Source organism: Schistocerca gregaria, chromosome 4, assembly GCF_023897955.1.
Source record: "Schistocerca gregaria isolate iqSchGreg1 chromosome 4, iqSchGreg1.2, whole genome shotgun sequence".
NCBI lineage: Eukaryota > Metazoa > Arthropoda > Insecta > Orthoptera > Acrididae > Schistocerca > Schistocerca gregaria.
The window spans coordinates 389,108,658-389,134,061 of record NC_064923.1 but is presented as its reverse complement, the minus strand read 5'-3'; the positions used below and the strand labels follow the sequence as shown (position 1 = coordinate 389,134,061).

The following is a 25,404-nucleotide window of genomic DNA, read 5'->3' as shown; positions in this document are numbered from 1 at the left end:
GCATCAAACAATCTTTCTTTTTAGTGTCTGGCCATCTGTGATGAACATTTTCCCTTGGTTGCCTCAATACCTTGCAGTAAAGCTGCCTGTTGAAAGTCTGACTAGGTATAACAAACTCCTTATGCACTATCCCCCCCCCCCCCCCCCCCAAATAAAAACTTGTTTAGTTTCTTTCATCGTTTTCCATTGTGATGACTGCTGCTTTGTTTCAGGGTCATAATTGTAGACCCAAGATTCATCACCTGGTATGATTCTGGATAAGAATTTTGGACACTCTTGAACTCTTCATTGCAGCTCAGTGTGTGTCTGATTCCTGAGGTTTTGCTGGTCGATGCTCGGAAGAGGAGGGACAAAATTCACTGTGATTTGGCTCATGTTCAGTTCATCAGCTAGAATTCATTGAAATGTATGGTATGACAGTCCAAGTCTGTCACACATATTGTGAATTGTTTGCCTTTGGTCCTCGTGAATAACATCACATACTTTCACGATCATTTCCAGTGTTACGCATTCTGACAGTTGACCAGAATGTTTGTCACCTTTCACAGATTCTTGGCCTTGAAGTACTTGAGCCTTTCAAATATTCCTACTAGACTCTGTCGACTCTCACCAAATGCCTCTGCCAGCATACGGTGGTTTTCGCCTGTAGTTTTCTTCAACTTAAAACAGAATTTTATGCAAATACATTGCTCCTTCACATTATCCATTTCACAGTTTGCAGAAGCACTGAAACATTTCCTTGAGATGCACCACTATAACTCATAACTGCATGCACAAAAGATGACAGTAGTAGCTAAAACATGTACCTCAAGACATCTGGTGGTGGAATATCTTACTGCTATTGTTTCGACCGGTACAACGAGATTCTTGGATATTTGGGATAGCATTGCATTTTTATGTGTCAAGCTCCAAGCAGAATGGACACTGCCAGATTGTATTTGCATCATCATACAGGCCCAATGCCTGGTGTGGTGATATGGAGTACCATTTGGTATACAACACATTTGTCTCTGTTTTGCACAACTGATAATATAGAAAGCAGCCATTGCATTTCTGATGGGTCAAGATTGGTGGCTGTTCCCTATCTTTGAAGTCTCTGTGACATTATCTTTGTGTTGACTGTTGCCCTGGCCATTAGGTTCTCCAGATCTCTCAACCTTTAAAACATTTAGTCACAGTTTAGTGAGAGACTGGCATGCCAACACCACTCAGGCACTATCATTGGTGATCTATGCCATCTATTTGAAGCAGAATGGAATGATATACCTATAGCTGTCATATAAGTTCAGTTCTGTATATTGACCAGCTGAGTTAGAGCTGTTTTTGCTGGCAGAGGTGGTGATTCAGTGTAGTAAATTTTGCATTCTGTATATAAACCCCATCACCACCACCACATACACATACTCACATGCAAATCATCTATCACCTATAAATTTAATCATGTCTTCATCCTACTATACTGTACATGCACAATAAAGAAATTGTTATGTGGTAAAATTGAAAAAAAAAAAAAACTGAAAGATCTGCACACACTAAATACAAATAAAAAGTAATACAAAGTTGCAAACTGATGGCTGATATATTTTATATATTGTCTGCACAAAAATTTATCATCTAAATTTAGACCCAAGAACTAGTAACAAGCACGTCATCAGATGGATTTTGCTTTTTAAGTTAAAAAAAATCTTCTTTGTTATATAAATGTTTCATTAAGAATTATGAAAAGGATAGTTGCTACTCACCATATAGTAGGGATGCTGAATCACAGATAGGCACAACAAGAAGACTGTCAAACAAAGCTTTCAGCCTAACAGGTCTTCGTCAGAACTAGGCAACAGATATATACACTCACAAATTCAAACAAACGCAACTCTATCTATCTCTCTCTCTCTCTCTCTCTCTCTCTCTCTCTCTCTCTCTCTCTCTCTCTCACACACACACACACACACACACACACACACACACACACACACACACATAACCACAATCTCTGGCTGCCAAGGCCAGTAACAGTGATCTTGTGTGTATGAGTTGCATTTGTGTGTGTGTGTGTTTATGTGTGTGTGTGTGTGTGTGTGTGTGTGTGTGTGTGTGTGTGTGTTGGTGCTTTGTCTAATTGTGATAAAGGCTGGTTTGGCCATTGGCCCAGAGCTTTGTTTGACAGCCTTTTTGTTGTACCTATCTGTGACTCAGCATCTCCAGTATATGGTGAGTAGCCACTACCCTTTTCATAACATTGTCATTATTCCATCCAGGGTTTTCCAGTTTTTCATTATGAATTAATGATGCATCATGATAGACTTCATCATTAAATCTGTTGCCTTTATTTATGTTTAGCAAAACCCCATCCACTATGAACCAATAAAATTCATAGTAGATTGTTTGTTGTCACAATTTTTCCAACAAATGGATTTCTGTCACTCACTCACTCACTCTGAGTTAATAATATGAGATCTTGTTATCTTACAAAGGCTAACACTATGAATTCCAAACAGATAAAAGTGGCTTAAATATGCCAGGAGAAGAGCTCAGTGGACAATGAGGCTCCACATTTGAAACTCCTAGAAATTGAGATCAGTAATAAATTAAAGTGGCACCAGCATGTTAACTAGAAATTTCAGCTTTGCCTGCTTTGCACATAGAAATCTGTCTCACTGTTTTGACTTAAATAGAGGATTGCTCAAATTCTTTCACATAATACCACTCTATGACAATGTTCTGCAGCAATGCAGCTAAGATAAAGAAACTGTTTATTTTGTAGATGCGTGCAGTAAGAATAATGTGTTAAGTTGATAACTGAACATCCTGCCTATTCAGGGACCTTGAGCTTCATACAATTAAATACCTTTTGGGAGACAATGTATTGGTACATATGACTGACAATTAGATTAAGTTTATGACGAATTGTGAAATCCACAATTATACTAAATGATACTAGAAGTAAAAATAATTTCATGTAGCCTCACACCTAAATTCTGCTTGACTGATTAAAGATCTAATCTCTGTCTCTCAATTTTTACAGCACAAAATCATTTTTTTGCCGTCAACCTCAACAAAAAACAACATCAAAATTTCCTTTGTCAAGAAACACTTTCGGTCAATTATGATATACCCCCTCCCCTGCCACCCAGATCTGATCAACCAATCCCTGGATACCTTTCAGAAATTCATTACTACATACAGGCTTATGCTTCTTTCCCAAAAACACAAATACTCAGCAGAGGAAAAAATATCCATTCACAACCTTGATATCCTACAGATAAAGAGTCCACTACTTTTGCACTGAACCACAGTGATTGCCAATGAAGGGTATCTGCTAGCTGTGTGACTCTTTCTACTAAAGTTGTACTACAATGAAGCCAGCTCAGAAGTCAAGCACAACTTACAATCCCATTCAAACCCCTAGGTCTGTCCGAGAGCCTCTCCATTAAATCTCTCTCCCTCCTCACCAAAACTAGCCTCAAACCTTCTAGACCGAATGCAAACATTCTACATGTTCTCAAAATCCATAAACCTAGCCATCCAGGATATTTGGCTGAAGAAAGTTGCTCTGCTGTAATGGAAAAGAATCTAGGCTCTGATTGACCAAAACCTCCAAACACATCACCTGCAACCTGGTTATTCATATTAAGCACACAAATCTCTTCTTTCACTGCCTCTGAAACATCTCCATCCCATAACAAACTGGATCCCTACTTGTCACTGTTGATGCATTCCACCTTTACTCCAACGTTCCCATCCTCATGGACTTGCTGCTTTCAAAGACTACTTCTATAGACTCAGGGCCAATCACATCACTCCTCAGTCACCTAATTAACAATGTCTTTAACCTATAACTACTTCTACTGTGAGTAGAAGGTATACAAACTAATCCACAGCATAGCCATGGGCACCCACAGGTCACCCACATCTAGAAGGAAAATCAAAACAATGGAAAATCCAGAATGAAATAACAACAATAGGAAAAGGGTAGATAACCACTCACCAATTAGAGCGGGCATTCACTTGCAGACAGGCGAATTGTGTCTGTGGGAATGTGCGCAAGTTTTTTATGCCTGATGCAGGACTTATTGTGGCAGCTGAATACATCTAGCAATTTTTTCAATGTGTTTGCCTGTGACTCAGTTCCTCCTTATGCAGTGAACAGTAATCTATCCTTCTCATATCATCTAGAGGAAATATTTCCAGCCAATCAGATCTTGAACTCCTCATCTTGTTCAGGTTCACTGATCATATCTTTATAATCAGAATTTGAGCCCAAAATATTTTATTCACATTCCTTCCACAACCTCAACAGCTTCTCTCTTATCCACTTCCCTAGTCCTCTTCAGCCCAAAGTGACACATTCCTGATATTAATCCCCAACTATTCAGTGGCCCCTTGACATTCTCCACCCATATCAGGTCAATCAACCATCATCAATACCTCCATTTTGAGACTGCCATCTCTTTCCTACTAAACAGTCTTTTGCTTAATAGTCAGCAGTACTTTAAAGTTCTTAATAAGGCCTTCACAGACAAAATGCTGCTCTTCAAATGTTTCCACACATATCCACAATACCCCATCCTCCTCCATGAACTAGTTGCAAAGATGCAAGCCCCCCAGCCCTTCAAAATGTTCAAATGTGTGTGAAATCTTATGAGACTTAACTGCTAAAGTCATCAGTCCCTAAGCTTAGACACTACTTAACTAAAATATCCTCAGGACAAACACACACACCCATGCCCAAGGGAGTACTTGAACCTCCGCCGGGACCAGCCACACAGTCCATGACTGCAGCACCTTAGACTGCACGGCTAATCATGCATGGCCCCCCAGCCCTTATTGTCCCCATTACGCTATATCAGACCAGATCTGAATAAGAAAACCACTTTCTTGGCCAGGCCTCCAACATCCTACCATCATACCTAATGAAGAAAATCATACCTGGAAATGAAGACCATCATACCCATAATCCTTCAATATCCTTTGATATTCAGTCACTCACACAATCTACAAAACATCCTGGTCTGTTCTTAGGCCACATTTATTCCCTACCCTATACTACATGGCCCATATGCCTATTCAAGGCCAAGCTTCAAAACCTATTCCAGTGCATGTCCTACCCTATCAGATGAAGGGCAACCTGCGAAAGCAGTATTAGCACTGCAGAAAATGAATGGCCACTGCAAAACTGTGACCAACAGCTATGTTGACTATCCAGTGGTAGAATATTTTACTGAGCTATGGTGCTTGATTTCAATGGCTGCTTCATAATCCAAGCAATCTGGATCTTCTCTGCCCCCTTCTGCCTCCTCCTGAATACTAGCTTCTCTGAATTATGTAGTTATTCTTAATAACATACCCTTCACTTTGATTTGACTATTTACTATTTGTAATTAAATTTTCAAGGACAAGAGACAGGCTTGGAAAGCCCAAGCCAAACCTCAATAAACAATGATGTGAATGACGTTATTCACAATCAGTTATATAGTATATCATTAAATGCCAGACCAAAATGGTAATGCAGAATTACATGTGAGATGTGCTCTCAACATAACATGTAGGATGTTATTTGTCATACACACACGGTAAACATAAATTGATACTTCATGCAAATACTTCATGCCAATACACGTGTTTTTTTCCCCTATTATATTACCTCTTAAATGTCATATAAATAAAATAATGAGACCAATGATTATAAATATAGATTAAAAAAGTAGTGTAAGAGGGATTCAAGCTGTTGCTTAACCAATGGCTCTTCTTGCTATGATCAAATGCTAACCACATAACCACAAGGACTTCATACACCTAAGACACTTAGCACAGATACATAATTTACATAAAAGACATGTAAAACACCTTTTGCGGTTTTCTTGGAATTTCCAGAGTAGTGCACTTATTATTTTCGGATTACATTGTTTTAATGGCCTACTAAAGATGTACAAAGTCTGAAGTAAATCCATGATCCCAACATCATGGCCTCAGGAACTGCTGAGTTAAACTGACAATGATCCAGAATTTTTAAAGAAGGTTATAACAGGTGATGAAACATGATATATGGATATGACATCAAAATGAAGACCCAGTAACCTCAATAGAAACTACCTGAAGAGCTGAGACTGAAAAAAAATTAGACAAATTTGATCACATGTAAAGGTTCTTCTCACTGTTTTCTTTGATTACTATGGGATAGTGCATTTATGAGATCCTGCCTTATGGCCTGGAAGATGTGGGACATTTGTATGAAGCAGTTCAAAGAAAATGAACAGAATTGTGGTAAAACCATTAATGGAAACTGCATCTCAATAATGCTCCTGCTCACACCTCAATGCTTGTTCATCATTTTTTTTTGGAAAAAAAAAAAAAAAACGAAATTTGTTACATTGCCTCAGCCACTGCATTCACTGGACATGACCACCTGTGATTTCTTTCTATTCTGGAGACTAAAGAGAACCATGAAAGAATCTAATTTTACCACCACTGATACAATAAAAACAGAATTGCTGAAGACACTGAATACCATAACAAAAAATGAGTTCCAGAAGTGTTTCCAAGACTGGAAAATCTGCTTGTACAAACATATTGTACCTGAAGAGGATTACTTTGAAGAGGACAAAGTTGATGTTGATGAATGAAGAAAGGTTGTTCAAGAAAAATAAAAATTTCTGGAATTTTTTTTGTCACACCTGATATTTCTTGGGCACCATGCCTTACCTAATAATAGTGGCATGTACCAACTGAATTAAGTCCACTGAAATTAAGTGAAGGTGCCAATGGGAACGAAATCAATGAAGATCAATGAAATGAAATGATATCACTGGAAAACACTCAAAAAATCTGTAATGTAAAGAATATGACTGGTTGTAGGATTCATAAATATTAGGAGGAAACATCAGTGACAATGGCAGTCTGAATAAGGTGTTGGAATGTGCTCAGATAGCCTAATGGTAAACACAACTGCTAGCAATAAGCAAGATATCTGGATTCAAGTCCTAATCCAATACAGAATTTCTGAATGATCTGTGCTAATATTATTTCATTGTCACTGACTTCATCTCCATTGACTTCATAAACGCTGACTTCATAAACGCAATAAATTTAATTCCCTTGGTAAGGTTTTCTTTCAAAAGCACACAGTATGAGTCTTTTTGAGGTCAAGACTTAAAATTAAGGTGTTAGAATTGCATCTGTGTGGATCAGTATTTCAACAGGTAGCGATAATGAACCTTGTGAGACTCCATGTCTCATATTCCTGACTTTATATTTATTCCATTAGTGCAATTTATTAATGTGCTTCTCTATTTTCTGTTATGAAGTAAGATTTTATCCGTGCAAGGGGGATGACATTAATGCCACCACATTTTAGTTTCCAAAGTATTTCATAGAATACACCAATAGAATAATTTTTGTTGTATAGCCCTGCCAGGACATCATTTGTGATATCATATACACATTGTACAGTATCCTTTACAAAAGTGAAAACAAGAGACCATTAATAAATGTGGAAAAAAACTGAGCTGGTATTCCATTGTAAACCACACTCTCAACAATTTTTGGAAGCACCGGAAGTAATGAATGGGTCTTTAATATTATAAGTGAGTTGCTTACATTTATTTTTATAGTTAGATGTCACTGCAGTATATTTAAATCTGTCAGAATATATCCCTTGAGTCACTGAATGTTTGCAAAGAGAGCTCAAGGATGAGGCTATCAAACAAGCAGAATATTTAATACTCTCATATAAACATCATCATAGTCAGAATTACCACTACTAAGTGGCATAATGCTTTTAGCTTTTTCCTTATATTGGTTGAAAAGGAGAAAGGAAGATTAACATCTTGTCAGTGACAAAGTCATAAACCCCTCCCCCAAAGCAACCACCCAAGTGTGTGACATAATAAGAATTTATGGAAACCATTAATACTAAAATTTAGATCACTAGATGGAAGTCTGAACCTCATTCCTTCTGTATTTGTTTGTTTACTAGTAAATCCTATGTTTCCAACCATCTGTGAAAAGTTATTGTTTAAACTGGTGCCCAGTGATACAACATTTCATTATTTTTCCATGCAGCTACCACCTAGAAACTCAATTTCTTTTGGTCACTGCTTGTATTTGTTTGCTGTAAGACATTTTTCCAGGTTCTTACATCATTATATGATATAAAACGTGGAATATAGAGGGTACTAAAGTTGTTAAACATGGTGGATTCTTTTTTAATATTCTACTAGTGAACCCAGCAATGCTTCACAATTGCTAAATATGTATGGGAATTGGATAAACATCATGATGTGGATTTGTGAATTGTGTCGTGATTTTGGCTTCTTATTGTGACTTAGGTCACTTTGAAGATACAAACCTTGAAGTTAATAAGGAAACATATGAAAGAAAAAAATCCTTAGTTTTCATGTTTTGTTTTCATTGTATTAAGTATTTTTTTTTACATTTATGTATACAATATGGTTACAATACTTCAGAATATACATTTTTTTTATTTCTTGGATACTTTGTGGTAAGAGTATGAACTGGTTTTCTGAACTACCAGTTCATAATGGGACAACTTACAACTGACCATGAGAAAAATTTGTCTAATTGTTTAAATGCCCTGCTTTTGTAGTACAAACTCACTGAAATGAAGAAAAACTGTTGTTTAAAAATATATAGCTTATGTCCTAATATATATATAGTTTTAGTTTTTGGGACACTGTGTTTCTACAAGAAAATAATTGTATGATAAGAGCTGGCGAAAGAGCACATACAACTGACCATGCTAAGCACACTCTGATCATAAATTAATTCCAATCCAACCTTGAGAATTCTTTACTGCTACCGCAAACAAAAACTTGGTTTGCTTAAACTGAATGGGTAAAAGGATAATTGGTATACTGGGTATGTGAGACATCTCCGGCTCCTGAATCTGCAAGGATAGTAGCTTCAATGACATTATTTCACATAGTTTTAGTCTGTGAACAGGTTGCAGTAGAAAGTTTTGAATGAATTATGATTTCACAGTAGTATTCTAATCACAAACTGATAAGCCATGAATACAACTTTCATAATACAGAGATTTTCTGTTATAATTCACCTTGACCAAGAAAACGAAATGGCACACTACTGTGTATACAATTCTTGTGTGTGCGTGTGAGTGTGTGTGTGTGTGTGTGTGTGTGTGTGTATGTGTGTGTGTGTGTGTGTGTGTGTGTGTGTGTGTGTGTGTGTGTCCGAGAGAGAAACAATATATTTGAGCGAAACAATTTGTCTAATAGTTTGGTTCTGATGCCTTGCTACCATACTTAAAACTAACTGTGAGAAAGGAAATAAAACCACGCATTTTCATAATGCAGCCCAGCATTTTCTTTCTTGTAGTTGGTTTGAACAGAAACTCTGTTCATTGTTGTTTAAAAAATCTGAAGTAAATCAGTTTAAAATTTTTTTGGGAACAAAATTTCCCCTTTTTGTATTAGCATAGATTTACTTTTTCTGTAGGTGTGTGTATCTATTTATTTACAAATGTTCCTTCCTGTCAAGCCTCCTTATTCCAGTTTCCTGTGTCATGGATTTATTTGATAATGATCGTTTTCACCTTTTCTGTTAAAACTTACAGAACTGGTGGTGCCTCCAGACATTCAACTATCAATGTAGCACTTCTTTAATTTAACTTCTCTCCCAGTGACTTTACTTGAGCCTTGTGAAAATTACTGATTCATTATGTTACTTTTTTTCTTAACTTTCCACATCCTTTATTGATCTATTTTAGTCTTTTGTTCCTCTTTCTCTCTCTCTGTCTCTTTTTGTTGAATATTCTGATTCTTGATCTAATTATTTTTGCATTTATTATATTTACATGCACTTTTGAGGCAATGTTAAAGTCTATAACCTTTCAGTTTTTAGTTTTCAGTTTCAACTTTATTATTGATATTAGATGAAAGTAAATAAGCCTGAAAATTCTCACCACAGGTATTATCTACTGTGTACAAAAACTATAGAAATGGACAGAGACAACACTTATTTTATTGTGAACAGAATAGAATAGAAATTTATTGTCTTATAACATACAATTTCAAGCCATAGAATTAAGAGACTAGTCAAAATGCAAAAACTGGGTTTACAATTTTCCTTATAATATCACTAATATAATATATGGTACTGAATAACTAATTAAGCAATTATATCTAAAAACAAAGTTGATGTGACGTACCAAACAAAAGTGCTGGCAGGTCGATAGATACACAAACAAACACAAACATACACACAAAATTCAAGCTTTCGCAACCAATGGTTACTTCTTCAGTAAAGAGGGAAGGAGAGGGAAAGACAAAAGGATGCGGGTTTTAAGGGAGAGGGTAAGGAGTCATTCCAATCCCGGGAGCGGAAAGACTTACCTTAAGGGGAAAAAAGGACAGGTATACACTTGCACACACACACATATCCATCCGCACATACACCGACACAAGCAGACATTTGTAAAGGACTTTTTTCCCCTTAAGGTAAGTCTTTCCGCTCCCGGGATTGGAATGACTCCTTACCATCTCCCTTAAAACCCGCATCCTTTCGTCTTTCCCTCTCCTTCCCTCTTTCCTGAAGAAGCAACCGTTGGTTGCGAAAGCTTGAATTTTGTGTGTATGTTTGTGTATCTATCGACCTGCCAGCACTTTTGTTTGGTAAGTCACATCAACTTTGTTTTTAGATATATTTTTCCCACGTGGAATGTTTCCCTCTATTATAATTAAGCAATTAATAAATTTTCTGCAAAATTAACAAACTTTTAAAAATTAACTGTCCTAAATACTTGCTCTCTCCTGCTCAAATTTTCAGGTTGTCATTTACGAATTCTTCTGCTGAATAGTAGCCTTTCTGCACTAGTTCCTCATATAAATTTATGCTGAGCAATTCTCTTCCTTTCACTTTATTATGAATTTTCGTACCCATATAATGTGGAGTTCGAGCGTAAAGTTTTATACGGTGGGTGAGCAGCATAAAATTATTTTTAGTTCTGGTGTTGTAATCTTGTTGAAAATTATTTGCTGCAAATAAATCAGCTTTACCGTGTACAAAGATAATCAGCTTAAATGTATAGTGACGGAGCACTTAATATACTTAGATTTTTTTAGGAGTGCGTTTTTTGTAATGACTATATTATAACCAAATATTGATGACAAGTTTCCAAGTGTGAAGAAAAGGGAACTGGTGTTGATGGTGGCTGTTTTGAGCTCTTAGTAATCTAAAATTGGAAAATAAAGAACTGTTTTACACTATTATAAATAACTAGGAGTTCTTGCTTATGCCTTTTTACATTTGAAGCACTTCTGTAATATATACCATTCCAAATTTAAGAAAATGACTTGAGAGTATGCAGTTTTGTAAACAAATGTAGGAATCATTATTGCACAATTGTTATGAAGAATATGAGTTATGTGTATCTTTATACATCCTTTTGTACACTCTTACACTGAGCAAACTCTTTCACAGAAGCAAAAGAAAGTTGATAGTAGTGAATGACATTATACTGTATACAATACCTACTACTGCATACTGTGAATGTTAATCAACGAAATAGTCTTACAAATATTTGATTTTTTTAGAAGTATGTATGCAGTGTCAAACACTGCTTACTTGGCACAAGACTCCGAAGTTCTGAGATTGCTGAAAATGAACAGACTGAGATCTGTCATTACCCATATCATGACAATCTGTTGATGAGTAAATTTATGGGTTGCAATTTAATCAAAATGATGTATCTATTTCTTACATTGCAGCACACATTTCACACCTCCTGAGCCTTTGAGTCTAAGGAAAATGACAATATTATGAAAAGGATAAATTGGTGCTCACCATATAGTGGAGATGTTGAGTCACAGACAGGTACGACAAAAAGATTGCAAAACAAGTCAACTTTTGGCCCAAAGGTCTTCTCATGGTGAATGACTGGCCTTGGCAGCCAGAGACAGTGGTCACTTGTGCTGAGTTGTGTTTGTGTGAATGGGTGTGTGTTTTCTACTCCAGAAGGCCTTTTGGCCAAAAGCTCACTTATTTGGCAATCTTTTTGTGGTGACTGTCTGCGATTCAACATTTTCATTATATGATAAGTAGCAACCTATCCTTTTCATAATATTGTCAAACTCTGATACTGTTGATTGAAATTTATTATGGTTTGATGAGATAATTTCCCTTTCCCATCTTCTAAAAATGAAGGTATATTTACAATCTTCCAGGACACAGTGATCACATTTGTTCTTAGGTAATCCCCAAATTTTTTATGCTGCTGCTCTCATAAGGTCATAATTTGCTGTGGCTGTCTTGTTACATATTTACCATTTTTTCCTAAGCCTATGACTGAATTTGGAAGAAGGTCCCTCACATTTTTTCTTCATTGAGATGTTCAAGTAGTTCTTTAGAACAATTGTGGCTTACAGCCCTTTCAGCTGAAAAAGAGCCATTTGATTTAAAATTATCCATACACTACATGTCTCTGGCTAGGTAGCTGCAAGGATAAGTGTTAACAAATTAAATTTTGGAGTTTCAGTTCTTGGTAGGTTGTAGGACTGTTCCCTGGAATTGTCTTTTGTATGTAGAAAATGACACACTGCATAGATCTGATTCCACATTTAACTGCAGATTAAATTTTTAATTGGCTAGGTGAATCAGTTCACAAGGGTTATAAAACAAATATTTTAGTAAATAAAAAACGTATTCCTTTTGTTTACAGTTGCAATAATATGGCATTCTAATATACATCTACCTCCACACCTACTTGGTACTTGTAATTACCAAGTGCAGCTAGTCACAGAGGTCCAATTTGGGCTGTAATTATACACACATCAAAAAAAGTTGTGCATGACTTTGGTTCCTAGAGTTTTGGAACCTGTACAGAAAATTGGAATAGAGATCAACATAAACATCATTTCTGCCCTTTTTACTGCTCATGAAAACCGTACATTGCATGTCGTACCTCCATACAGTGAGATCTACAGAGGTGGTGGTCCAGATCGCTGTACCTCTAATGCCCAGTAGCACATCCTCTTGCATTGATACATGCCTATAGTCAGTGTGGCATACTACCCTCAAGTTCATCAAGGTACTGTTGGTCCAGATTGTCCCACTCCTCAATGGTGATTCAGTGTAGATCCCTCACAGTGGTTGGTGGGTCACGTTGTCCATAAACAGCCCTTTTCAGTCCATCCCAAGCATGTTCGATACGGTTCATGTCTGGAGAACATGCTGGCCACTCTAGTCAAGTGATATCATTATCCTGAAGGAAGTCATTCACAAGATGTGCACGATGGGAGTGCAAACTGTTGTCCATGAAGATGAATGTCTCAGCAATATGCTGCCTGTGTGGTTGCACTAATGGTCAGAGAATGGCATTCACGTATTGTACAGTTGTTTCGGTGCCTTCCATGACCACCAGCAGCGTACGTTGCCCCCACATAATGTCACCCCAATACAATAGGGAACCTCCACCTTGCTGCACTTGATGGACAGTGTGTCTAAGATGTTCAGCCTGACCAGGTTGCCTCCAAACACATCTCCAACGAGTGTCTGCTTGAAGGCATATGTGACACTCATCAGTGAAGAGAATGTGATGCCAATCCTGAGCAGTCCATTCGGCATGTTGTTGGACCCATCTGTACCATGCTGCATGATGTCATGGTTGCAAAGATGGACCTTGCCATGGACATTGGGAGTGAAGTTGTGCATTGTGCAGCCTATTGTGCATAGTTTGAGTCATAACATGATGTCCTGTCACTGCACAAAAAGCATTATTCAACATGGTGGCATTGCTGTCAGAGTTCCTCTGAGCCATAATCCATAGGTAGTGGTCATCTTCTGCAGTAGTTGCCCTTGGATAGCCTGAGCGAGGCATGTCATTGACAGTTCCTGTCTGTGTGTATCTCCTCCATGTCCGAACAAAATAACTTTGGTTCACTCTGAGATGCCTGGACACTTCTGTTGCTGAGAGCCCTTCCTGGCACAAAGTAACAATGTGGATCCAATCAAACTGTGGTATTGACTGTCTAGGCATGGTTGATCTACAGACAACATGACCCGTGTATCTCCTTTCCTCATGGAATGACTGGAACTGAACGGCTGTCGGACCCCCTTTCATCAAACAGGCACTGCTCATGCATTTTTGTTTACATCTTTGGGTGGGCTTAGTGACATTTCTGAATAGCGAAAGGGACTGTGTCTGAGATACAATATTCACAGTCAATGTCTATCTTCAGGAGTTCTGGGAAATGGGATGATGCAAAACATTTTTGATGTCTGTAGCATTGCAGCGAAACTTGGTACACATTCTAATGTGTTAGGGCAGGCTGATCAGCAGTAGAAAAAAAATAGTTGCAAGTGTGGCTACCAGGTGAAAATATGGCTCTGTGAATGCAAGAAACATGTTTAGAAATGTTCCCCTACATAATGGACTACGGACAGGATGTGTGCAGGAACGTCAGACAAGTGAGAAACACTTAATGATGATTTTATTACTAACCACCACTTGCACAATTTGTTCCATATGAGCACCAGAGACATAAAAAAATGTGAATCAGTTGTGCACTAATGCTTTATCATATCTACATCTACATCTACATCTACATCTACATCTACATCTACATCCATACTCCGCAAGCCTCTATTCCAGTCTCATATTGTTCGTGGAAAGAAGGATTGTCGGTATGATTCTGTGTGGGCTCTAATCTCTCTGATTTTCTCCTCATGGTCTCTTCGCGAGATATACGTAGGAGGGAGCAATATACTGCTTGACTCTTCGGTGAAGGTATGTTCTCGAAACTTTAGCAAAAGCCCATACTGAGCTACTGAGCGTCTCTCCTGCAGAGTCTTCCAATGGAGTTTATCTATCATCTCCGTAATGCTTTCGCGATTACTAAATGATCCTGTAATGAAGTGCGCTGCTCTCCGTTGGATCTTCTCTATCTCTTCTATCAACCCTATCTGGTATGGATCCCACACTGCTGAGCAGTATTCAAGCAGTGGGCGAACAAGCGTACTGTAACCTACTTCCTTTGTTTTCGGATTGCATTTCCTTAGGATTCTTCCAATGAATCTCAGTCTGGCATCTGCTTTACTGACAATCAACTTTATATGATCATTCCATTTTAAATCACTCATAATGCCAACTCCCAGATAATTTATGGAATTAACTGCTTCCAGTTGCTGATGTGCTATTTCGTAGCTAAATGATAAGGGATCTATCTTTCTATGTATTCGCAGCACATTGCACTTGTCTACATTGAGATTCAATTGCCATTCGCTTCACCATGCTTCAATTTGCTGCAGATCCTGTTGTATTTCAGTACAATTTTCCATTATTACAACCTCTCGATACAGCACAGCATCATCTGAAAAAAGCCTCAGTGAACTTCCGATGTCATCCACAACGTCATTTATGTATATTGTGAATAGCAACTGTCCTATGACACTCCCCTGCGTCACACCTGAAATCACTCTCCCTTCAGAAGACTTCTCTCCATTGAGAATGACTTGCTGCATTCTGTTATCTACGAACTCCTCAATCCAATCACACAATTGGTCTGATAGTCCATATGCTCTTACTTTGTTCATTAAACAACTGTGGGGAACTGTATCGAATGCCTTGCGGAAGTCAAGAAACATGGCATCTACCTGTGAACCCATGTCCATGGCCCTCTGAGTCTCGTGGACCAATAGCACGAGCTGGGTTTCACACGATCCTCTTCTTTGAAACCCATGCTGATTCCTACAGAGTAGATTTCTATTCTCCAGAAAAGTCATTATACTTGAACATAATATGTGTTCCAAAATTCTACACCTGATCGACATTGGAGATATAGGTCTATAGTTCTGCACATCTGTTTGACATCCCTTCTTCAAAATGGGGATGCCCTGTGTCCTTTTCCAATCCTTTTAAACAGTATGCTCTTCTAGAGACCTACGGTACACCACTACAAGAAGGGGGCAAGTTCCTTTGCGTACTCTGTGTAAAATCGAACTGGTATCCCATCAGGTCCAGTGGCCTTTCCTCTTTTGAGCGATTTTAATTGTTTCTCTATCCCTCTATCATCTGTTTCTATATCTACCATTTTGTCATCTGTACGAAAATCTAGAGAAGGAACTACAGTGCAGTCTTCCTCTGTGAAACAGCTTTGGAAAAAGACATTTAGTATATCGGCCTTTAGTCTGTCATCCTCTGTTTCAGTACCATTTTGGTCACAGAGTGTCTGGACATTTTGTTTTGATCCACCTACTGCTTTGACATAAGACCAAAATTTCTTAGGATTTTCTGCCAAGTCAGTACATAGAACTTTACTTTCGAATTCATTGAATGCCTCTCGCATAGCCCTCCTCACATTACATTTCGCTTCGCGTAATTTTTATTTGCCTGCAAGGCTTTGGCTATGTTTATGTTCGCTGCTTCTGCAGCAGTTTTCTAACTTGTTTGTTCCACGGTCGCTCTTTTCCATCTCTTACGATCTTGCTTGGCATATACTCATTTAATGCATATTGTACTATCGTTTTCAACTTTGTCCACTGATTGTCAACACTATCTGTACTTGAGACAAAACTTTTGTGTTCAGCCATCAGGTACTCTGTAATCTGATTTTTGTCACTTTTGCTAAAGAGAAAAATCTTACTACCTTTTTTAATATTTCTATTTACGGCTGAAATCATCGATGCCGTAACCACTTTATGATCATTGGTTCCCTGTTCTGCGTTAACTGTTTCAAATAGTTCGGGTCTGTTTGTCACCAGAAGGTCTAATATTTTATTGCCACGAGTCAGTTCTCTGTTTAACTGCTCAAGGTAGTTTTCAGATAAAGCACTTTAAAAAAATTTCACTGGATTCTTTGTCCCTGCCACCCCTTATGAACTTTTGAGTCTCCCACTCTGTATCCGGCAAGTTAAAATCTCCACCCATAACTATAACATGGTGGGGAAATCTACTCGAAATATTTTCCAAATTATCCTTCAGGTGCTCAGCCACAACAGCTGCTGAGCTAGGGGACCTATAGAGACATCCAATTACCATGTCTGAGCCTGCTTTAACCGGGACCTTCACCCAAATCATTTCACATTTCGGATCTCCGTCAATTTCCTTCGATACTATTGCACTTCTAATCGCTATAAATATGCCTCCCACTTCACTGTCCAGCCTGTCTCTGTGTTATACATTCCAATCTGAGTTTAGGATTTCATTACTGTTTACTTCCGGTTTCAGCCAACTTTCTGTCTCTAGTACTATATGGGCGTTGTGACCGTTTATTAATGAGAGCAGTTCTGGGACCTTTCTATAGACACTCCTGCAGTTTACCATTAGCACATTAATATTGTTATTCCCTGTTGCATTTTGCCTACTCCTACCTTTCCGCATCTGAGGAGGCATCTTATCGGGCCTAGGGAGGGAATTCTCTAACTTAAAAAACCCCATGTGCACTCCACACGTACTCCGCCACCCTTGTAGCCTTTCCGGCATATAGTGCATGCCTGACCTATTCAGGGGGACCCTACATTTCTCCACCCGATAGCGGAGGTCGAGAAATTTGTACCCCAGATCTCCGCAGAACCGTCTGAGCCTCTGGTTTAAGCCTTCCACTCAGCTCCAAACCAGAGAACCGAGATCAGTTCTGGGAACGATACTACAAATAGTTAGCTTTGATTCCACCCTGTGAGCGAGGCTTTCCACCTTCACCAATTCCGCCAACTGCCTGTACGAACTGAGGATGACCTCTGAACCCAGACGGCAGGACTCATTGGTGCCGACATGAGCAACAATTTGCAGTCGGGTACACCCAGTGCTCTCTATCGCCACTGGCAGGGCTTCCTCCACATCTCAGATCTCAGAAGCTTTGCTGTTACATGATAATTACACCCCACACTGGACCTATGCGTGTAGATGCACTTTAATTTCAACCACCTTGTACATATATACTCTGCAAGCCACCCTTCAATGTCTGTTGGAGGGTACTTTGTGTACAACTGTCACTTCTCTCCTTTCCAGTTACAGTTGCGAATAGCTTGTGGGAAGAACAATTGCCAGTGAGACTCTAGGTTGGCTTGAATCTCTCTAATATACATTCTGTTAAGGTTATAAAATGTAACAAGAAAATCCATACTATTTATGCTTTTTGTTACCAACATACAATGTCTCATCTAGAAATACTTTACATCTATTGACCTTTTGAATTACCATACAGGTATTACAATTTGTTTGGGACTTTTAAACAACAACTTAGTTTTCTAGTGGTGAAACAGCTAGTAATATTTTGCTGTTGGTATCTTTCAGTAAACACTGTTTGCAAAGGCAGTAATGTAAATAAAATAGTGTAATGGGTTAAGTCAGCTGCAGTATCATTGTTAAGACATTTTGACATTTACAGTTGAACTCCACACCAGTCACTTGAAAACACAGCATTAATTTCCCATTGGCATCAAAATCTACACTGACTTTATGACCTACTCCTTTTCAGCTGCTCATAATGGTTAATATGACATCTCCTGTCATCCAAGTGAAGCCAGAAGATATTTTTGTGCACATTGTGTGCAGTCTGGGTATCACATCAAAATTTTTGATTATAAAATATCCCTTCAGTATTTGTTACCGTCACAACTCCTACTTTTGGCATCATATACACCCTCACTTTAGCATTACAATTCTTCAGCAGTAGGTGTCGGAGCTGCACAACAACTACTTACTTTTGCAGGTGTTACTGAACTTCATAAAAATCAGCTAATAACAACAGTCATTTCAAACACTACTGTTTGTGAAGGAGTTTCAGAGTAGTAATTTGTAGCAGTTTCTGTTTTAAAAAGCATTTAAGTGACAGAACTTGCATTCTGCTCTTGTAAAACACAAAATACAGTAAAAAGGTATGTGTTTATTTCTTTATCTTCTGTATGCTTTGGAAGAGCAATTCATATGCTTTGGAGGCTCCTAGCAGCACTATCCCTCACACCCACCCTGTGCCAAGTTATGGAGTGTGCACTACGTCTATAATTTAAACACAATGTATTTTGTTAAAATGCAGGTGTCCTTCTAGTGCTGCCTTTGTTGCCATATCTAGCATCATTACACTTTTTCATAGGTACAGTTTATGTCCAATATACATCACAACTTTCACCTTCAGTAACTTATTATTGTGTCTTTTCATTAAACTTTGCTTGTTATGAGAAATAAATGTCTTCATTGCATAAACTTTCTGCCACTGACATTCAAGCTGCCTATTGATAACTGATATCGTAATTCTTGTGTCATTTCCACCCGAATTTATGACCAAGAATGCTTACATAGAAAGAAAATGAATTTAATGGAACAGGCTATTTAACAGTGATTGCGCAAAGTGATGATCAAAAATGCTGAAATCAAATATTCCATGAGATTTAATTTTTCAGTGGCAAGTTAAAAAATCACTATCAAATAATACACTGCTAATTTGGGAAGAAATATGTCATGTAAGCAGTAACATTATTGGTGTTGTGCTAGAAATTGTGAGCTACAAACCTTGTCCTGGAAGGAAAATATGATGGAAACACATGCATGCTTTTCCAGCAATTGATTTCTAATTGAAAAAAAATCTGCTGAAATATTATGACCAGTCATTACAATAACAATTAGACTCATTCCAGTTTTACACTGGCTTTCTTGTGTACTCTCAGATAGGTAAAATTCATTTGTTAGTATTAATATATCTGCAAAATTGATGTCAAAATATTTTACAAAATCAAAACACGTTCTTGAAGCAGTTTACACTTACAGTGCAGTTACAGCCATTTTCAGTGTCTAGTAATCAGCTTCCAGTTGCAATTTGAATAAGCACTAATGACTGTTTCATTTTAATCATTTTTGGACAATCCAGCTGAGGATAAATCTGAGCCTGAGAAAATGTATGTGAAAAGACTGACTATAATAAACTGATTTTGCATATGATGTTGCAGCTGCCTCCGAGCGCTCATCGCGAGAACTCGTTTCAACTGCTGCTTTGCTGACCAGCAGGACACAGGCCCCCCCGCTACCCCCACCACGGTTCCCGAACAGTGCTGTCTGACACTGGGAGACTCTTAACGTCGGTAACTTCTCAGTGTCACTGACGATGCTGGAAGGCCGACTGTACGGGCTGGTGTCGGAGCATGGCAAGGCCTGCTTCGTGTACCTGCGCCATAGCCTGCGGCGCTGAGCTCCAGTGGGAGGGAGACATCTCCAGCTCCACCAACGGGCTGTTTCCTTGCAAACACTGTTGAGACCGGAATCTGGTTGCCTCCGTCGAACGTGTTCACGAGGACCTGTGAGATCTGTTGGGTAATGTGGTGGGTTTTGAATTTGAGAAACATTACTTGAATAGTCTTATCACTTTTTTATATAGACTGGTGGAGCGAGATAACCATTGGGAGGGATGCTGTTGCCGTGTGGACAGTGCCGTTTTCCACAGTGTGATGTTATAAATTTCAATCTTCCTTTTTTTAGAAATGACTTGTATGAATTTATCACATTCATAAATATAGAAAACAATGGAAAAATACACAGGCCACTAGATTCAGCAAACAAATACAACTGATTCCCTGTTCCTCAAGCTCCACAATCATCCTCTAGCCATCCACGGTAACATGCCATTTTCAACTCTACAAGGTGCGGGACACCTGTACCATTGAACCCTTCCCTTTCTGACAATTTCTGGCAACTTAACTTGTAAGTTGCCTGTGGCACTAATATCAATCCCAAACCCAGCGCAAAATCAAATAGAAAATATAAAAATAATAAGTGAAACAATTTTTTACATCCACTGTACCGTCGTGTATATAAAATTTCGCGACAAATTCTAAGTACGTACACTGCCAGGACTTTAAACTTAAAGCATTAAGAAATATTCAAAAGACTAGAAATATCTTCTCCTCTGTAAATAAATTGTTATAAGGGAGAGTATCTCCTGTCGTAAAAGGACGGATTGGTGTTATTTTTTTTTAAACTTGTGTACTTGTAAAACTGACGTCACCAGCGTTCAGGTGCTCAATTTTCAATAGTTGTCACCAGAGTATGGATCAGGACATGTTTAGTAGTAGTATAACTAGGCACAAGCAGAATAAAAATAGTGTAAATGAAAAAGATATATATATATATGTATATATATAAATATATATATATATACACACACACATATATATAAATAAACATATTGCATAAGAGTTTCCTGCCCCGCCCTTCCATTTCCTCCCCAAATCAGATTACCCTTCTGTCCCTCTTACCCTGCCGTCACTACTACAGTGGGTTGGTTTGTTGTGTTGGTTTGTCCCTGAGCAGCAAGGCTGCTACCGCACGTGTGTGTTGTGTGAGGGCCCGGTGGCGGTTCCCGCGAGATCCCGGTGCCAGCGGCTGATAGAGGAGAGCCTGAGTGTACGACCATCTTCGTGCCTCCACCACTTCTTCCCTCAGAGAAGAGCAACCGTGTCCTGCCCTCAGGCCTCAGACAACTGGGAATACTCTGGAACAGTTGTAATAGAACTGGAAAACAGACAATTCTATCCAACGAAATGTGCACAGCTGTTTTTTTTACTTTAGTTATTTTTTTAGAAGAGTTTGTGCACGTGAGCTGAGTAAACTGTTAGCGCACACTGAACTCTTGGAGTTGTTTACTGTTATGAAGCAGAGATGAAAATTATATATACATTCTGTGTACACTAAACTACTGCCATTTAGGAAGAATGAGCAAGTGGAGACTGGGACTGTTGTTTGAGTGATTTTATGTGGTAGGAAATGGGACCAGCAACTCACCTGCCAGGGGAAACAACTAACATAAATCCAGAAGGGGTTGACATTACGGAAATGTGTGATATTTGGCAGGTGTTTAATTGAGGATTTCATCTTGGGTACAGGTAAACTGTTTCTCAGCATTTGTTTTTGTCATGTTGTTTTCATTTTCTGTAGCTTAGTGATTCACTGCCACTGTGCTCATGAGAGTAATAGTGACAGCGAGAAAAGTTTGCCTGTTACTTGAGAAAAAGTGCATTCACCTGCCATTTAATTTTGTGATCAAGCCATAATGCCTTTATTTAACAAAAAGGAATAAAGATTTAGTTATCAACATTTTTAGGGATATGATGTGTTTGGAATCTTGCCAGATTTATTGTATCATAACTTGTGGACATGCACGTCATGTGCTGCAGGGAAAAGGCCTAGTTTGTGATCATACTGTGGAGGGCTTCCGGATCAAATAATAAATTATAATAAGAGGGGACTTGAATAATGTTTGTATGTGGGAATATGAACCAAACTGCATGTGCTTGATGCAATCAACTTAAATGAGGTTTTAAAACACTTTTTTCTTTCATTGCAAATTCAGTGTAGTACTGTCAGAGTTCATTTTAAAAATCAGAAATTCAGACCAAAAATTAAAAATCATGATCAACCTTACTAAATTCAGAAACATAATTGCATATTAAATCTGTGATGGCAGGCAGTTATTCTGTCCTACATGGTGAAATTACAAATGTCTAAAACTACAGTTTCTATATAATGATGAAGTTGAAAGATATCTATATTAGGTTCATTTTTGAAATTCCTATTAATAGGTATTAATTTTTTGGCAAGGGAATGTATAAATTAATGTAATTAGGAAACTTACTATAGTAATTATTATAGCAAATCTGAAAAATGTAAAACTAACGGTTCTAGCAATCTGTTGTGATTCGCAAAGTTTGGAAGAATGACGTCTGATAGAGCGGGAACATTTCTGACCTCTTCAAAGTAATTAATCCTGACCCTCCATACCCCGCGCATTGGGCGTCATTGCAGGAGACAAGTGTTATTCTAAATGTAAATATTGTTATGTACTTAAGACTCATATTCCTGATGAATGAACTGCATATTGCTTATGTTATTCAGTTTATTTTTTAAAGGTTCTGTGTATGTATGCAAGACAAGAAGTACAGTAGCAGAATATGCATAATTCCTAGATTTTAGCCATCAGTTGGATCTGTTAGATAACTTGGGGAGTACGGATGACGTTCCTCAGTATTTGCTGATAAGAATAAGAAACACATTATTATGATTATTATTATGATTATTATAATTCTAATATAGAAATAAATTTTGTGGACTTGGTGCAGCACAAGAATCCACTACTGATGTTGATAGCTCATGTCTTCATTTCTTCAGTGCCAGTTTCTTTTAACCCACATAGGGTGCAAGGGAATAGGCAGTGTAATAAACGTGTGGTTCTTTAGAGAAAATTTTTGAGTCACCAGTCATGTATGAAAGTCTTCCGAAATGTTGTAATAATTTTATGTGAGCAAGTCCAGAATTTTAAATAAAGTAATCAAAATTTAAGACCCTATAAAAGAGGGGAAAAGAAAGGCACACACATACATTCTGTTTGCTGCAGCCCAAAAAAAAAAAAATATATATATATATATATATATATACTTTTTAACAGTTATCATCATCTATTAAAGAAAAGTCTTTCTTTGACACCCACGAATGTTACACTGCCACTGCAGAAGGAATAATATAAGAGTAAAATAACTCTATCAACATACAAAAAAGATTGTGTTGTGTCAATTCAGCAGCAGATTTCAGCTGCTGCAATGCTGCTACGGAAAGATACAGTGTGTAAAGTTCCATGAATGCAATAAAATTCTATCTCTATGAGTACAATGTTTAACAGATGATTTTGTTTTACCTGTTATAACCATGCTGTCACTTTAACATGTTTGCATAATTGTTGTGTAATTTTTATTTGTGAGATATTTACAGTTTGAACACAAATTCACTTAGTTAAAACTTTCACTCTGAACAGTGATTATATAAGGATGAATCTCTTATTCGCGGTGGAGTATTTGCTGATTTTACTAGTCACAACAAACTAGAATGATGTGGTGGCTGAGGTTCAAAATGAGTTACCTACATTTCACAGACTGTACTATACCGCTAATGCCATTCAGTAATATTTCAAAGAACTGAATCAATGCCTACCACTACTTTGTTCCATATTTGACTTAGAAGTATTGTTTTCATTAGCAAGATTCTTGTAGAGAGGCAAGATATTGTCTTTAGTAGTATTACAATTACAGAGACAGACAAACAAAATTTCAAGTGATGTAAATTGTGGGTAAAGTGGCAATGTTCATTACACAAGCTATAATTGTATCATGGCCTTTCAGTTAGACTCTCTCTCTCTCTCTCTCTCTCTCTCTCTCTCTCTCTCTCTCTCTCTCTCTCTCACACACACACACACACACACACTGGACCATAACCAATCATTCTACTGCAGCAGATGAGAAAAAGAAGAAGAAGGGGTGAGAGAATGAAAGCATAAAATGAGGTGAGAACAAAGTGGAAGTGGGTAGCAGACCACCTACAGTCCTTGTCAAGAGACACTTATTAAAGTGCAAACAAGTTACTTACAATTAAATTACGCCTTTCTGAATCTACTGAGTCTCTTGATCTGGTTTTGGTCATCTGCTGCCTCTCTCAAAGTGTTTGTGATTTCTCATAATCTATTTGCTTAAGTGCTTTAAGATCTCAATACTGTCATTTTTCACTTAGATGTTTCATGATTGCTACATTGTGAGTGAGTTCAGCTACTTTAAGTGTAACACTATTAAAATGTTACCACTGCTCAGAAGAGTCATCACAAATAAATTTGGTGCAGAGGGGTACATATTTCTGTAATATGAAATTAAAAACAAAGTAGCAGGGATGCACTATTGTTAAAAAATTAATCAATTTAAAATACATTAGTAAGAAATTAAATTTAGCAGTAAGTTATCTGGCAGAAAAAACAACAAAGATGGGTAACTTTCCCACATTATAATATAGTTAGAACTCCTTTTTAAGTAGTGGTTTCATTCTGGTTGTATGCACCTATAACTGTTAAACTGAATACTGCATCCATTTTCTTTAGATGGCTCCCAATAACTCAAAGGCAGTGCCAGATATCATATACAAATGCACACTCACCTAGATATATACTGTGTGGAGGCAAGACCACCTTCAATTTATTGTAGGTGGTCTTGGTGGAGGGTACAGCAGATATTCCACATTTCCTTTGGCTAAATACTGAGTGATACTGTTGTCAATATAAAGATATCTGTTTTGTAAGATTTAAATCACCATTATCTGTCTTGCATACTAAACAACTTCCAGTTGCTTTCATGTCAGCAACAGGTAATTTACAGATTGTGCTACTGCGTATGATGATGGAATTGAGGTAATCTTTATGATGCTCTGCTGTTACTTGCACTTACTTCTCTTCACAGCAATCTCAGTCCCCATGATGTACAGGAATGTCATACTTGCAAGCAGTCATTTGAAAAGATGGAAGCACTGCAAAATGAAAAAGCAACATCTCTTTCAATATATTGATTGATTCACACATAATGTACTTTATGTCCTATAATGAAGATGAGCCTTCATGGATGCAGAAGCAGTTAGATTAT

At 37.8% G+C, this 25,404-nt stretch overlaps 1 protein-coding gene across 15 annotated transcripts in view; it reads left to right on the top strand.

Annotated features, from left to right (window-relative positions):
- LOC126268161 (glucose transporter type 1) overlaps positions 1-23,627 on the top strand; it is a 1,240,707-nt gene extending 1,217,080 nt beyond the window's left edge. For 13 of the 15 annotated variants that reach the window (XM_049973724.1, XM_049973723.1, XM_049973726.1 and 10 more), the window contains one exon: positions 19,912-21,360. In XM_049973724.1, the coding sequence (XP_049829681.1) occupies positions 19,912-20,021 (110 nt within the window). In that variant the 3' untranslated portion in view covers positions 20,022-21,360. Of the gene's footprint in view, positions 1-19,911 lie in introns of all 15 variants that reach the window. The other 2 variants (XR_007549106.1, XM_049973736.1) reach the window with 2 other exon arrangements.
- The last annotated feature ends 1,777 nt before the right edge of the window (positions 23,628-25,404 follow it).